A 15,862-nucleotide genomic window follows, 5' to 3' on the forward strand; every position below is an offset into this window, starting at 1 on the left:
TCCTTTAAAAAAAAAAAAAAAAAAAAGTTTACACATGTGTTAAGAAAACAGTGACATCAAAAGATATAGAGTAGTTAAAAAGCTTTGAATGTATGAAAATAAATCTTTGGAACAGCTGTTAAATTATGAGTAATAATTTTGTACGGTCTACAACTGAAAATAGGCTCCAGTTTTGTGTAAAATCTGGTAGTAGACATAAAAAAAAAATTACACACCAAGCTAACAAGAATTCTATTTTTATAGGACATAAACAGCAGGAGGAGGAAAATAAAAGGACAACTATAAACATGACGAGCGTAAGCACCGTCATGGCTGTCTCCATTCCTCTTGTCTTGCATGGCGATCTCAAAGCTGCTGTGCAAGATCTTGTTGAGCGTGTTGATCCAATCCTCCATCTCGGCTTCGCTGTCTGCAGCCAACAGGTAGGTGCTCTTATCCTGCATCTTCAGCTCAAAAGCAAACCTCCGGACCTTATTATTCTGCAGCACGGCGTGAGATTTGACAAAATCATGAGTTTATGTCAGAAAGGCCTGATATCAGTGCAAAAAAGTCACAGCAATGATGGAAATAAATAAATAATTAATAGCACCTTTTCCAAACAGATTTAGCTAATTTCATAATGTAATATTGGATATCCAGATGTGACCGTGGCCTTTATACATCATATGTTGTTATTGCCAACTCCCCCGAAAACATTTGATTCCAATAGATCATGACCTTATCAAACAGCATCTTGCTTCACTTTATTGCTAACGTCATCACTACTGCCAAGCAACAAAAATCAACAGAAACAGTAATTGTTTTTAAATCAAACGCGATTCTGAACTTGAGCTCGTCGACCGAGTCCGCACGAAGCATCTATAGCATGTGAGTCACTTTTTTGGAAAGAAGAGCCACCCAGATGTAAGCTGTCAGAAATCACAAGGGCAGGGCGGTTTAAGAATAGAGGAGTTTTTCCATCTCGGGGTAACACTGGGAGAGCGACGTCACTGTCTCCGCAGGGATTCGGAATCAATTAAAACTGCTGACTAGACGGCATTCTGTCAACCAACACGACGTCAAATAGAGACAAATACAAGTAATTGTTATCAGACTTCAGTGGCTTGTCGTTGTTTTGGACACCGATGCAGTGTTTCTAACATGTTATGATAACATTGGGGCGGCGATAGCAGAGGGGAAGGTAGTTGGATATTATCTGCAGGCTTGCTGAATAAACACAGGGAGGAGTGTTTAGTGGAGGAATAAAAGCGGGGCCTTTATAAACGGACTTAATGATCTGCTACAGCAGGTAGAAGGCTGTGACTCCGCTTCCCGGCGTGATTAGAACTCTAAACAGTTCTTTCAGTTGTTGATGTGGTTTAATTAACCCTGGAGAACCCAAGAACCCTTTTCTTGTTTGGAAAATTATTAATTATACATTAAATGACTGCTATAAGTTCACTGAACACCAAAATACATGTTTTTTCAATTTTAACCCTTGTTTTTTGAACTAGCTCAGAGTTGCTAATTTAGCAAAAGATATATATAAAACATACTCCTAGGCATTCTGCAACATGATATGAAATAGATTAACAAAAAAAACACAATTTTACCATCTGATGGTTTGCTGAGAAGATGGTTTTGTTTGGATTGATTTCCAGCTCAACAAAACAGCATGTTGCCAGCCATCTTGTCACCACCACTCATGTAAGTGCAATATTCATCCACTAGATGGCCCCATGCAGGGGTCAGAAGTGGCACTCTGGACTTTTGAAGTTAAATTTGTAAAAAAAAAAAAAAGGTCTTTGTTTTTTGAGTAGCAGAATTTATAGGGGCCAAATTTGACCCCGTGGGTTCTACAGGGATTTATTAACTCTTTGACTGCCAGACGTTTTCAGAAAAGGGATGCCGTGGGTGCCAGCCGATTTAAGCATTTTGACTGATCTTTCAAGGTCCACAGAAAATTATGTGTTTGGACTATGGAAACACACATACTACCAAATGAAAGATTGGACTCTCATCTTTCATCAGAAAAAAAAGTTTGTTTCTACCTTATTCCGTTTTTCAGTAATCAACAATAGAAAATGGTTAGTTTCACCTCTGTTTTGAAACAAACGTCTTTTAACATCTTTGGCACTCCTCCATAGGATTTTACTAAACGTTATTTAACGTTTTTGGCAGTCAAAGAGTTAATATAATTATGCATATCGGTGTATTGGCATCTTAAAGCACAAGAGCAGCTTGAGCCTAAGCATGAGGTCACTCTAAATGCCATTGTGGCTACATAGTTAAACACGTGCAGGTTCATGCTCAGAACGGTAATTGTTGACGGTAGGTCATACTTATCAATGTTACTGAAGCAGTGTAGGAAGCACTACAGGGGAAATAAACATGCTAGCTAGAAACATGGGGCTGTGAGGTCAAAGGCCATTGATATCCGACCTGAGCGAGGGCCTGCCTCATATGCTTTGATTGGTGCATATGAGGTCTCAAGTTGTTCTACACAATAAGGACCCACCCAAGCATGCCTTTAGGGGCCTTGCTGAGTGCAGTCGGGAATAGCATATCAATAGAATGGTGGAAATAGGTGTTGGTAAATCAAATAATTAAGAGAGGCGTAGCACAAACACGGATGAAGTCATTAGCGTGCAGCGGCAGCACGTCAGTGTTTGCGCAATTGAACTTTGGCCTGTTTATTTTTGAGTTATTTCCTGCAAACTGGAGGATACAGTAGTGACAATCATTTACTTCTGGAAAATTGTGCTTGAATACTCAGTGGGGTACTGCTCATATCCTGCGCTGCCTCGGTTCAAGGTCGATGTGATTTGAGTGTAACAATGCTTACCTGAACAACGCCCATACAGGAATCCAAGAAAATGGTCCCTTTGGGCTCTTTGGAGATCTTCTCGTCTTTGTAGAAGTTTAAATTGTAAGAGCCGTCTCCCAATTGCGTCAGATGGAAATATCTCCTCTTGAATGACTAACGTGATAAGAACAGACACTCGTATTTAGCTGCGAGACTGCAACCGTGTTCGGTGTTATTTAAACAGTCTGCACATTAGCTATAAAATCGGCCTCACAGTCATAAAACAATAAATATGCCTCTGAGACCTGGTCAGTGTGTCAATATTGTGTAACACTACTTGACTGCACGTATAGAAAAGCATTTTGGCACCGATCGCCTTTGAAAACATTACAAGTATATCTTTCTTACCCTCATGGTAACACTGATGGCGCTGTTCATGTTGCCTTTATAGAGCCAACCATGTTTGGTGATCCCATCCTTTTGAGATCCAAGTGAGGCCGTATCCTGGAAATAATGTTCGATATTATTAACAATTAAATTCTTTATTTTTCATATATTAACCATTGTTATACATTATTAACATTTTAATTCTTTATATTAACCATGTCGAAATGTTTTGTAGATGTGAGGTAGTGTTGAGCTCGGTGTGATTTGGCCTTGACCTAAGCTGGTAAATTGTTTGGTCTAAAAAAATTCCTTCTCAGCGTTCTGTGCGAAAACACATTTAGTCCTTGAGAACAGAATCTGCTTCGAACAAGCACCCCTGACTCTCTGTTTGTGAGATGTTGTTCACGGAAAAGTACCCAGAGAGTATGTTTTGTCTACAAATGAAAGAGAGACGGTCTGTTTAACTATAAGAAGCCATTTTATACGCGGAAGAGACACATTCGGCGCTCTGAATTCCACCTGTTAAGTGATGAATTGGAGTCTGTTAAGATGTCCAGAGATCTATGTTAGATTAAATCATTTTTGCAAAGGTGTTTTTTCTTACATTAAATCTGTCTTGATATTTTTGGAACACGCAAAGAGGACAAATAAATTTATTCCTCTTCAATAACCAACACTTAGATCCAGTTTTGTGTAAAATCTGAACCCTGCCAGTTTCCTATGCGCATTGACAGAACCCTTCTTTATTCAAAATAAAATATGATTTTTTGGGTTTACTGGTTAACCAAATGAACAGTAGTCTTTTCAGTTAATAAACCCTTTTAACATTCTCTGTGAGAAAGACTGGAAGGTACAGTAGAGTCAGGATCACCTGCTTGTGTTTCTACAGAGTCCAAACAAACGGGCTTACAGGCAAAATAATGAAGGATAAACAATAGTATAGTATGAGAATATTATCTCACGGGTGCTTAGAAACCCGGCTGCCAAAGAACTGCCTCAGTGCGCAGAAACCCTGTGATCTCTGGCTTTGAGACAGCACAGAGTCCAGTGCGGCGTGGGTTCGACTCTGTCCAAATAAGCAGGCAGGAGAACATTAAACAAACTCTGCGTGTAAGCCCAAATAAACAGTGAGATCTTTAATCGTGATGCATCTCATCTCAGGTTATTTGCACATTTCAGAGGTGGGGCAGTAAGAATCTATGACCTTTGCTAGGAGGCATTCCAAACGTGACATCAGTGATGAGGAGCTTACAGTAAACTAACGGGGGATGGAATGAGGTGGGGGAGGACAATCTCCATGGTGAGTCCTGTTTTAGATCATCCTTGCATGAATATTCGCTTCAGTGACTTTAGAAGTGAGAAACTCCTCACTTGCAGGTACTTCAAAGCTTGGACGAACTTTCAAGATGTTGCGTTCTGGTCCAGCATCACCTCCTCTTTCTTTTTTCCTATTTTCCACAGGCTCACGGAGCAAAAAAAAAAAAAAAAAAAAAAGGATTTTAAGTGCTGCCATGATATTTCGAATGGTCCTAATGGAGAAATCCGCAAACCATCTGGAAGAGTTCACGGTCTGATTGTCCTCGTCAGTGTCTAGACAACACCCGAGAGGCAAACAAATCAGTTGGTTCATTTCCTCTGACCTGAATTAGCTCCTCAAAACGACATATCAACAGAAAAGAAAGGTGGTCGATTTTTTGGGGTAAGATTTCCACCCGTTCATTTTCTGCAGTGGTACCTCATTAAGGTCACGAATGAGCTGAAGCCTTTCCCAGCTGACTTTGGGAGACTTTGCAATTCACACTTTGATTTCATACATGAACAATATTTAGAGTCTGTAGAAAACCCGCACAAGGACAGGGAGAACATTCAAACTCCACACAGGAATACAGGAAAAGAGATTTGAACCCAGAACCTTCTAACTGTGAGGCAGACTCGCTAACCACACCACATGGTCACATTTAAAGAAAGAGGGAAAGAAAGGTAGGAATAAATAAAGAAAAAAAGAAAGTCAATGAAAACATTGGGACAGTGGGACTGTTAGATATTATTAACATTTTAATTCTTTATTTCATATATTAACCATTGTTATACATTATTAACCATGTTAAAATGTTTTATAGATGTGAAGTAGTGTTGAACTCAGTATAATTTGACCTTAAACTGGGACATATTATTTGGTCTAGAAGTTCCTTCTCTGTGGGAAAACACATTTGGTCCTTGAGAACAGAATCTGCTTCGAACACACACCCCTGACTCTGTTTGCGCCATCGCTCACGGAAAAAGTACCCAGAGAGTATGTTTTGTCTACAAATGAAAGAGAGGCGGTCTGTTTAACTATAAGAAGCCATTTTCCACGCGGAAGACACACATTTGGGACTCTGAAATTCCACCTGTTACGTGATGTTTGGAGTCTGTCACGATGTCCAGAGATCTCTGTTTTATTAAATCATTTTTGCAAAGGTGTTTTTTCTTACATTAAATCTGTCTTCAAATTTTTGGAACACGCAAAGAGGACAAATAAATTTATTCCTCTTCAGGACCCTGAGTAGAAATGCAATGAACGAATACATTAACTTTTTACCATAAACATCGGAACATTTTACAAGTGCAAAATGCTCGTTTCTCCACTTTAAATGTCCAGCACAGTTAAAGAAATGACAAACTCACCTCATCTTTGTCAACGTCCTCATCCACTTCAAAGACATGGACCGCCAGTTTTTCAGGCCTGGAAACTTTGCTGTAAATTGCGAGAATAATGTATTGTTATAATACACACACACACACACACACACACACACACACCAAGACGACTTTTAACAAAACAAACTGAGGTGAAATTCCGACCAATGCAACTAAAATGTGATTATGATTTTAAATTGGTTGTAGAGGCCATTTGTTGTTTTATGGGGTGAGCTAATGACTCCCTAAATGCTTTGGATGCTCTGCAGCTGCCTAAAAGCAGTCATAAGTAAGCAGGCCACTCTGGTAAATGCATTTTTCCAGCTAAGACTACTCATGGAAACATGCCAGGGTGTATTCTGCCCACTGGAGTTAAGAAAAAAAAAAAAAAGTACCACAGAGTATTATTTGATGGGGATTTAATGTGGAGTCTTTAACAGGCGACTCACGTCACGGCGCATTGTTTTAACATCCCGACTGTCTGCGCAGCGTCAAAGTGTTTGGCAACAGCGAACATGTGAAGGTCATCAACATTCAATGAAAATGAATGCAAAAGTGATATTCTTAAGGGAAGAGGCAGGGCAAGGCATGCTGATGACACAATATCCCGACAATGAGGGTGGTTTCCATTCAGTCAAACTATCTAGAGTCTCGTTAAAAAGGAACCCGTCTTGCTGAAGGGAAATGGGAATTATTTTATGTGGGGTAACAATTGCGCAATTGCAACATTGTGGGGGGAAAACAAACAGCTTGTGCAGGTAAATAGTGTCTTACTAAATTCGATTTTTATTATATAAAGCAGTTGTTCTCGCAGAACTTTAAGACTGTTGTCTTCACCACTTTGCTGTCATCAATGAAGCATGGCGGGGGGTTTGTCAGGACTTACTTTGGAAGCTGGCGGAAATCTCCAGAATAAGCTTCATACTTGTAGTTGACAACATGCCAGTCGGTCTTGTAGGTCTTAATGCACTGAGAGGACATAGTGAAAGCTGATTATCAACCACTAATAATACAGTATAACATGTTTGAACCACACAGCGTGCATACTGTAATTATACGTTAGAATAAAAGAGTTCAGGAAACTGCAAGCAAAAGTTGAATGAATGATCACTTAAATGCAGTCTAATTAAAAAAAAAAAAAGTATTAAAAAATGAAAAAAAGGCTGATAGCGTTTTTCAAAATTCCTGTCAGTGACAGTGTAAAGTAAAGTCAATGTAAAATGACCAGAAATGAATGCTACATTACGCTAAAAGACACAATGTAGGAATCAGGAAAAATAATGAGTGTTCTCTTTGTTTCCAATCCACCTCGGTGTGACATCCCCCAGCATAAGCCGAGAGAGGGAGTGCTTTTCTCCCTTTCTTGGAAAAAGGCATCTGTTCACGGACAAAGTCATAGATAGGAGCGGCTCACTGATGTTTATTCAACAGATATTTTACAATATCAGATGAAGTGCAACTTAATCTAGGGAGCAGTCGGAAACAGAAACAGGCTTGCGCTGATCTGATCTTAACAGCAGTCCTGACCGTGTCAAACAACACCTGACTGGGAGATTTTGTGTCTTTGAGGCATTACCCAAGGCTCCATTAACAGTGACCATTGACCTGGAAGCTTAGTTGATAGTACCTAATAGTTTTTGGAGCGGTGTGGTGAACTCTCAGTAAATTTGCTTCAGGAATTTATTTAGCTTTCTGAAAGTAACAGGGTGAGGAATTGGTAGCCAAACACAAATTAATTCATACTGTAACGTTTTGTAAGAACGCTACCAGCAAATGTTGACTGGGCGGTCACCCTTTTATTTCTCTTAAAACAACGCCGCTGTTGGCCGCAGCCGACGCCGGAAAACAGGGTACAACAACTGACGAGGCTAGCAGAAAAACAAACAAACAAACCAACAGTCAGACACAAGAGTGCCAAACAGGAATGTCAACCCCAGAACACACACACAACACTTTACATGGCATTAAGGGGTAAAATGTAAAAAAATAAAATAATCTTTTGCGCTTTGCGGACTGTTTTTAATGTAACTAAAAGGTAGATTATTTATTATTATTATTTGTTACATTATAATGTATATTGATGACAGACCCTTTGAATGTCTTCTTGTGGCAGAATTTGTGCTGCCAGCCAATTCACCGCACATTGCGCTAGCTAATGTGTTATGAATTAATTGGAGTATTATGTAAAAAATAAAAAAATAAAAAAATCAGGTCAGGTAATCTAACCCCAGCTAACAGTTACTGAAACACAAAATACTTCAGGCTAAACAACAAAACACATTTTAAAGCCTTGAACTTAGCGTAGCAATAGCATTATGTTCCTTAGCATACATCTGTTAGCATGCTGCCTGTAAGCTTCATTTGTTAATAAAGAAGGGGGGGGGGGGTATTATGTAAAAAATAAAAAATAAAAAATCAGGTCAGTTAATCTAACCCCAGCTAACAGTTACTGAAACACAAAATACTTCAGGCTAAACAACAAAACACATTTTAAAGCCTTGAACTTAGCGTAGCAATAGCATTATGTTCCTTAGCATACATCTGTTAGCATGCTGCCTGTAAGCTTCATTTGTTAATAAAGAAGGGGAGGGGGGGGGCATCTGTTAGCATGCTAGCGATCTCTAAGGTTTTTCAAAAACAAGTTACTTTAATGGCAAGTTTTTAATTAGTGAAATGATTGAGTTGCTCCTGAATTTAAAACTGTAGCAAAAAATCTTTAGCCACATGCTTTTGACGCAAGTGGTGAACTCTTATCCCACCAAATTGGTAAAATGTTCTCTATTTATTTACTATTTCAGCCAATTAAGAGGGACATTATCAAGACTCTGGCAGAACTCCAAAACAGCAACAGTCAGAAGTAGCAGACATTTGATAAACGTCTGGGTATCCATATCCCGTTATCATTTGGTGTACACAGAAAAAAGAACAAAAGATCCAACATAAATCGCTTGGTTAGCAACGTAACGATTTGTAATGAGCGCAGTCATTCATGCAGAAGGCGACACGGTCCGACAGCTGCTATATTTCACGTGAAATATACAGTCTTCCTGATGTGGCGACATGCATTACGGCTAATTCAAGTTACAAATTAGGTAATGACTCACATTACTGTCACTCTTTGGCAAGTGATTACATTTCAAGACTGCATTCCAGCCTTGTGGAACAGCTTTTCCATGTATCTGTTTTATTGCCCAGTTCTACAATTAGTCGGGCCTTATTAGTTTCATTAGCCGTACAGTGCTGGAGATTTGACATTTTACTGTCTGAACTGTACTCACGGTGGTTGTTTCACATTACAACCATGACTTGTATTATATTAAAAGGGTAAATAAAACCACATGCATACACGTACCTCTTGGACAAAGAGACTCTGAGCCTCCCTCTCTGCATTGTCAGGCACTGTGGGGTAGAGACTCCTGCCTTGTCGTCTCAAAGTCGAAATCTGCCACATAGAGACGGAGAATTGGTCAAGAAAGAAATGTTAAGTCTTAATGCCGCCAGACTGTGATGTAGGAGATCAACGTACGGTAATAAAAGTGTCATGAAATGAAGAGGCCAGTTTGACCAAATGTAGACTCCCTAAATGTGTTTCTCCATATTTCAGCACACACCCTGAATCTGGCCGCATGCCTCCGTTGTACAGATGGACGCCGAGTAATCAGCATCTCAGCACCTTTAATGCCTCCTTAAAGCCATTTCGCTCACGGCTAACAAGCTCACTGCACTCTGGCCAAAAATGCATTTCCATCATCCAACAATTATTGTATTTTGTATGCGGACAGAAAATCCCTCATTTCCATTGATCTGTTCAACATGAACAGAACTAGCCCAAGGACATTATAAAATACAGTATGCGACATATGGTTAGACCAACAGATAAGGAGGCAGCGCTGCGATAACTCATTCACTGCCATTGACGGCTATAGACGTCAAAAAAATCATTTGAACTATTTCTATTAGTTTAACATTTTTTCTACTTTTGTTAACAAGAGTATGAAAACCTATATTTTTTAATTGTACATTTAGAACAGATATAAAATTTGTGATTAATTGTGAGTTATCTAGTGAAGTCATGCCATTAATTACGATTAAAAATTTGAATCGCCCGATGCCCCGAAATGTTCAAACTCTTGTTAACAAAAGTGGAAAAAAATGTTAAACTAATAGAAGTAGTTCAAATGATTTTTGACGTCTATAGCCGTCAATGGCAGTGAATGAGTTATCGCAGCGCTGCCTTCTTATCTGTTGGTCCAACCATATGTCACATACTGTATTTTAAAATGTCCTCGGGCTGGTTCTGTTTTATGCGAGTGTATTTTCAGATTCTAGCAATGATTATTTTCCCCGGGTCTTTACGAGAGAACTAATTCTGTACACAAGTCTTTAAATCACTGTAAAACTAACTAAGTGATTCAACCACACTAAATCCCTGTGATCATGGGGGAAATATAAATACGAGCTTTAAGTGAGAGAAGTTAATCTGGGAGCAAGTCGAGCGTTGTTCTGCTTTTTATGCAAGTGGACTGTTTTTCTGTGTCAGTGCCGGATTCAGACATGCCAGTCACAGTGCGTTGATATTTTCTTACCAGAAAGTAATACTCTACCAATATCTACTTCACACTCTGTCATTCTATGACAAAACAAACACATTTGACTTACAGCAGGCCACAAATGATAATCGTCAATGTATCTTCCATAACCCCAAGGCAAAAATGTTTTGAAACAATGTAAACAAACACCACAATGTGCTTGGACGTGTGAACCTGGAGTCGTCCTTTCCGATGTACGAGCCAGATTTCCTGCAGGGGAGATGCTAATCTGTACAATCTATGTTCCGTTAATTAACTCTTTGACTGCCAGACGTTTTCAGAAAAGGGATGCCGTGGGTGCCAGCCGATTTAAGCATTTTTGACTGATCTTTCAAGGTCCACAGAAAATTATGTGTTTGGACTATGGAAACACACATACTACCAAATGAAAGATTGTACTCTCATCTTTCATCAGAAGAAAAAGTTTGTTTCTACCTTATTCCGTTTTTCAGTAATCAACAATAGAAAATGGTTAGTTTCACCTCTGTTTTGAAAAAAACGTCTTTTAACGTCTTTGGCACTCCTCCATAGGATTTTACTAAACGTTATTTAACGTTTTTGGCAGTCAAAGAGTTAAAAAAACACAGAATTGAAAAAATAATAATAATAATCAGGAAATGGGTATAAAGTAGCACTTCATTAGGCTAGAGAATCACAACACTGTTCTGTGTGTAATTTGTCAGATGTTTCTTTAGAGTAGAGTGGAAGTAGATCTTAAGGCTCTGGCATTGATATTCCTTTATTAATTATGCTGTTTTCAAGTTAGATCAGATACATTAACCATTCTTGGCATTCATTTGGACCAACATTTTAGAATGCCGTCTGCAACTAGTGATGGACAAATGAAGCTTCGTGACGCACTTGTGATATTTTTTTGACTCCTCTAGATGGCAATCTCGGTTGGAAATGTTATCAATTTCCATTACACTAGCCTTCATCTTTAAGACAAGAGCACCATCTGGAGGAGTGAAAAAGTATTGCAAGTGCTTCACGGAGCTTCATTTTCTCATCATTATCAGCAACAACTGCTTCATTTTCCTCACAAACAAGTTTGAGTCGATGAAACGGTCGAAATTAATTACCGGTAAGCATTATGTTGTGTTTTTATTGAACAATAACTACTCAAAACTTTATCAATATTTAGAACACATTTTTACTTTAGGAACCCCAGGAAATCTTGGGGTCCCAGACAATTACCCGTGTTTGCCTAATTTTAACATTTTTGTACAATAAAGTATTGTCTGCCTTACCTCACACTTTTTTTTATTTGCAGTTTTATAGTATCAAGAAAACTAAATATGTAACACATATTTTAAATACAGTAGCCTGGTTATAGAAAATGACAGTGCATGTTTAAGTGTCTGTAAAGACAGGAAGACGGCCAGAAGCAGCAGAACTAAATAACAAAAATTGAAATGGACTTTCAACAAACATTTTTTTCTTACTCTTCATGATGCAAGTGAGGCTCTGCCACATCTGCCTCCCTTAACCGCACATCCCTGGTCGGGATGGGCTTTAATGTTTTGACAGTAACTAAGCCTGCCTGCGAGGCAAAAATATTCTCAAAATAACGTTTATATCCTCAAGATGTCACGGGCCGTTACGTGCCTTACATACCTATTGTTGTGAATTTTCATACATTTCCTAATAAATACCATGCACCCTTCATCAGATGCTTTGAGGTCTGCACTTTAAGCCGCGTTAAGGGCCTCAAAAAGCTTTCGCATTAGCGAAAGTCTCACGAGTCAGGGGAGGGTAGAGAAAAAGGTAGTAACGCCCGAATGACGCTTTTTGTTTTGATAACCATAAAACCCGATACTGCTGAATTCTGATGAATCGACTTGAACATATTTCAAACGGAATAAAGGAAAAGGTTGATAATCTTGGACAAATACCTTCAGACTCATCCAGAGAGTAGGGAGAAACCCCAGCGCCAAAGTGCGCTATGCCAACAACTTTGGAAATACAAAACAGATGGCGAGAGTGTAAACATTGTCTCAGAGACGAACAGCACCAACATTTTGACTTTTGATGTGCCAGAGGGGATAAAATAGGGGAGATATCTGATAGACATTATATTAAAGAGGAATAGACAAACAATGGACTTTATATAATAATAACTCACTGACAGAGGAGCTCTTTCTGATGGTTTTGGCTTTCACTTTATACCACAAACCGGCACTTTTTTTTTTTTTTTTTTTTTTTAAACCAAACTGCGTTGAGGTGTGAATACCTACACTGCATGCTGAAAGATTTCCAAAACTTCACTTTAAGAGCAGTGTACAGAGGAAGGAGCAGATGTCATGTTCAATCACTGGGCTGCTCGTGTTTCCTCCCCCCCCCTAAAAGTCAGAATCACCTGTCAGACCCTGACAATGTACCACTTGTGTGGAGTGTACGGTCCCCTTCACAGCAGGCTAGAACACGATACATGAAAAGATAAAGTCAAGGCTGCGCTCCTGTCACTGGGAATCGAGCTGACAGGCCTGTGGAAACAGAAAAAGTGCCTGCAACAATCACGTCAATTTTAAGTGTCCTTGTGCCTTGAGGTTCGAGTGACCAGACTTACGTGATTTTCAAGATATGAGCTGTGGTTGGGCTGATTTTTTTATTTAGTTCCACCTCTAGTTTAATGCCAATTAACGAGTTAAGAATGACAGTTTATATATTTAATTAAAACAACCACATAACTTTGCATGTACTGTAAGTCCGCTAGCCTAATGCTAACATTATAGGAAACACAATAGTTAGGCTAACAAGCAGTTTATTTGTTGATGTGTTATGTGAATTTTGAACACTAAATGAATAACAAAAGTCATAAGCGTGTATTCTTCATCTTCCATGTTCACATATAAAAATGGCTAATAATACTGCAATTTTTTTTTTTTTACAGAGTCAACTACAGTAGTTCTGCATGACCAAGTTGTGCAGACTAGATCATAATGAATAGGGATGGGTGGCAATTACCGATACCAGGTGTCAGCCACCCTCTCATGTTATGATAAGAAAAGAAAATAGCCGTTCATTTCCTGCAATTTTAAGGAAACATGCTGTCTTGTAAAAAAAATTGGTATTTTTTTTACATTCATCTGCAATTTATATATTTTTATTTCTATATGAATAAATCATGCATAAACTGTTTAATGCTTTACATTCTTCTTTACACTTTTTGCAAAGCAATTGAAGCAAAAATTAATCAAAGTGGAGAATACCAGTGACGGCACAGCGTTACTTTGGAAACAAGAGGAGGCCGCAATATAAACAAGAATGCTACATTTAATTGGATTATTATTATTTTTTTTTTTTTTTAGGAGTTAGTGTAGTGTGCTGATTCCTAAACAATACACCAAGACCAAACTGCCATTCTTTAAAAGGTCAGCTGACTCCCAAAGCAGAACCTGTGGAATTAAGCCAGCCTCCCTTTTGGAACACATTGTGATTAAACTGACAAATGTGTTTGCGCCCTCAGTCTTTAATCAACTGTAGTATTTAAAAAAAAAAAAAAAAAAAGGTAAAAAAAGTCATGGTCAGTGAGAAAAAGATGTCCTTCTCTTACAGTGGACATCTGTGAAAACATTCATTTTTTTCATTTAAGCATTTGATAAGCTTTGGCGAGGTCATACAGTCTTTGTGGGCCATTGGTACGCTCAAAAAGTCTAATTTCCTGAGGTAAAAGCACGGAACCGGGTTTCCATTAAATGTTCCCGCCTCCGAAGCGACGTCCTGCTCAATGTGGCTGCAGATAACGCTCGCTCTGTCGCAACACGCGGGACCAGAATGAGCCAATTAAACTGATGACCCGTGACCTCCCTCTTGCTACAGCATGGAAGGATGTAAACAAAGGAAAAGCCGCTTGCGGGTGACTCCACTCTGTCCTCACAACATTGGGCCCAGAGGAAAGAACTGCACAAGCCAAACAAATATAAAGAAAACACGCGAGCTGCGGAAATAACAGAGGGATACTTAGAACTCACATATATTCAATTTTAGGCCTCGCGTGATTACGACACCCTGAAGCATATTCATCATTGGCGTTTTTACATCTAAAAGCCCGCTTTTACTCAGTAAAGCCGAAGTGCCACTACCATAGATAAATACACAGTCCTAACTTCACTTGACCTCGTTACTTCCTACCAATGCCAATCAACCTTCCTTAGCTGGAACTTTTCTCGTAAAAAAAAGTGACATGCGTGTAAAGTGTGCATGGCAGATGTGGAACTCACCTCAAAGTCCTCCATGGGGAACTGCAGCATGTCCCGGAGGACATCGCTGAGGATCTGGGTCTTCCTCTGCACCAGAACATTCTCATAGTCCAGCGGCTCGATCACCTTAGGCTTCACCTGGAGGATAAAGACAAATCACACTTTGAAATACAGGCGCGACAATTAATTTGGAACTAATCTATCGTCAAACTATTCTTGATAATTGGTTAATCATTGAGAGATCTCACTTTCACTCTATTTTAAGGATAACTGCATTTTCTGCATTCTCAATTTAAAATCATTAACATTTTTGGTATTTTAAAGAACAGTTTAACCCTGGAGAACCCAAGAACCCTTTTCTTCTTTGGAAAATTATGAATTATACATTAAATGACTGCTATAAGTTCACTGAACACCAAAATATGTTTTTTCAATTTTAACCCTTTTTTTTTTAACTAGCTCAGAGTTGCTAATTTATCAAAAAACATATATAAAACATACTCCTAGGCATTCTGCAACATGATATGAAATAGATTAACAAAAAAAAACACAATTTTACCATCTGATGGTTTGCTGAGAAGATGGTTTTGTTTGGATTGATTTCCAGCGCAACAAGACAGGATGTTGCCAGCCATTCTTTATCACCACCACTCTGGCTCATGTAAGTGCAATATTCATCCACTAGATGGCCCCATGCAGGGGTCAGAAGTGGCACTCTGGACTTTTGAAGTTAAATTTGTAAAAAAAAAGTAAAAAAAAAAGGTCTTTGTTATTTGAGTAGCAGAATTTATAGGGGCCAAATTTGACCCCGTGGGTTCTCCAGGGTTAAAATCCAACTCATTGATTAATCAAATTAAAAACCTACACATTAATCAATTATTAAAATATATGCAGCCCTACATATGAACCAAACATTTCATTTTCCTTTGAACTTACTGAGAAAATTTGAGCACGTCGCTAAACACTACATGATCGAGCGTAGGAACAAAGAACGACGCATCAATGAGGAACACAGCGATTATTATTAGTCCCACTGCTTTTTCTTGAAAGACACACCCTACATGCTAAAGAAGGGTCACAAAATTATTTCAAGAGGAGAATGATGTGAGAGAAAGATGTGAATAATGCGGCGTGGCCTTTGTGGTCGCCACATCTCAAGCCTGCTGAAATGAAACCCTGATGGGATAAATGTTTTCACATCCCCGTCATAAAAACGCCCA

General features: G+C 38.9%; 1 protein-coding gene across 5 annotated transcripts in view; it reads right to left on the reverse strand.

Annotated features, from left to right (window-relative positions):
- Positions 1–15,862, reverse strand: part of LOC144060630 (dedicator of cytokinesis protein 9) — a 72,015-nt gene that overhangs the window by 24,487 nt on the left and 31,666 nt on the right. For all 5 annotated transcript variants that reach the window (XM_077580348.1, XM_077580346.1, XM_077580344.1 and 2 more), the window contains exons 2-8: positions 14,664–14,780; positions 9,204–9,293; positions 6,738–6,820; positions 5,840–5,909; positions 3,194–3,289; positions 2,825–2,959; positions 305–479 (exon numbers count right to left, since the gene is read on the reverse strand). In XM_077580348.1, coding sequence (XP_077436474.1) covers positions 305–479; positions 2,825–2,959; positions 3,194–3,289; positions 5,840–5,909; positions 6,738–6,820; positions 9,204–9,293; positions 14,664–14,780 — 766 coding nt within the window. The remainder of the gene's footprint in view (positions 1–304; positions 480–2,824; positions 2,960–3,193; positions 3,290–5,839; positions 5,910–6,737; positions 6,821–9,203; positions 9,294–14,663; positions 14,781–15,862) is intronic.

This window comes from Vanacampus margaritifer, chromosome 11 (assembly GCF_051991255.1).
Source record: "Vanacampus margaritifer isolate UIUO_Vmar chromosome 11, RoL_Vmar_1.0, whole genome shotgun sequence".
Classification (NCBI taxonomy): Eukaryota; Metazoa; Chordata; class Actinopteri; order Syngnathiformes; family Syngnathidae; genus Vanacampus; species Vanacampus margaritifer.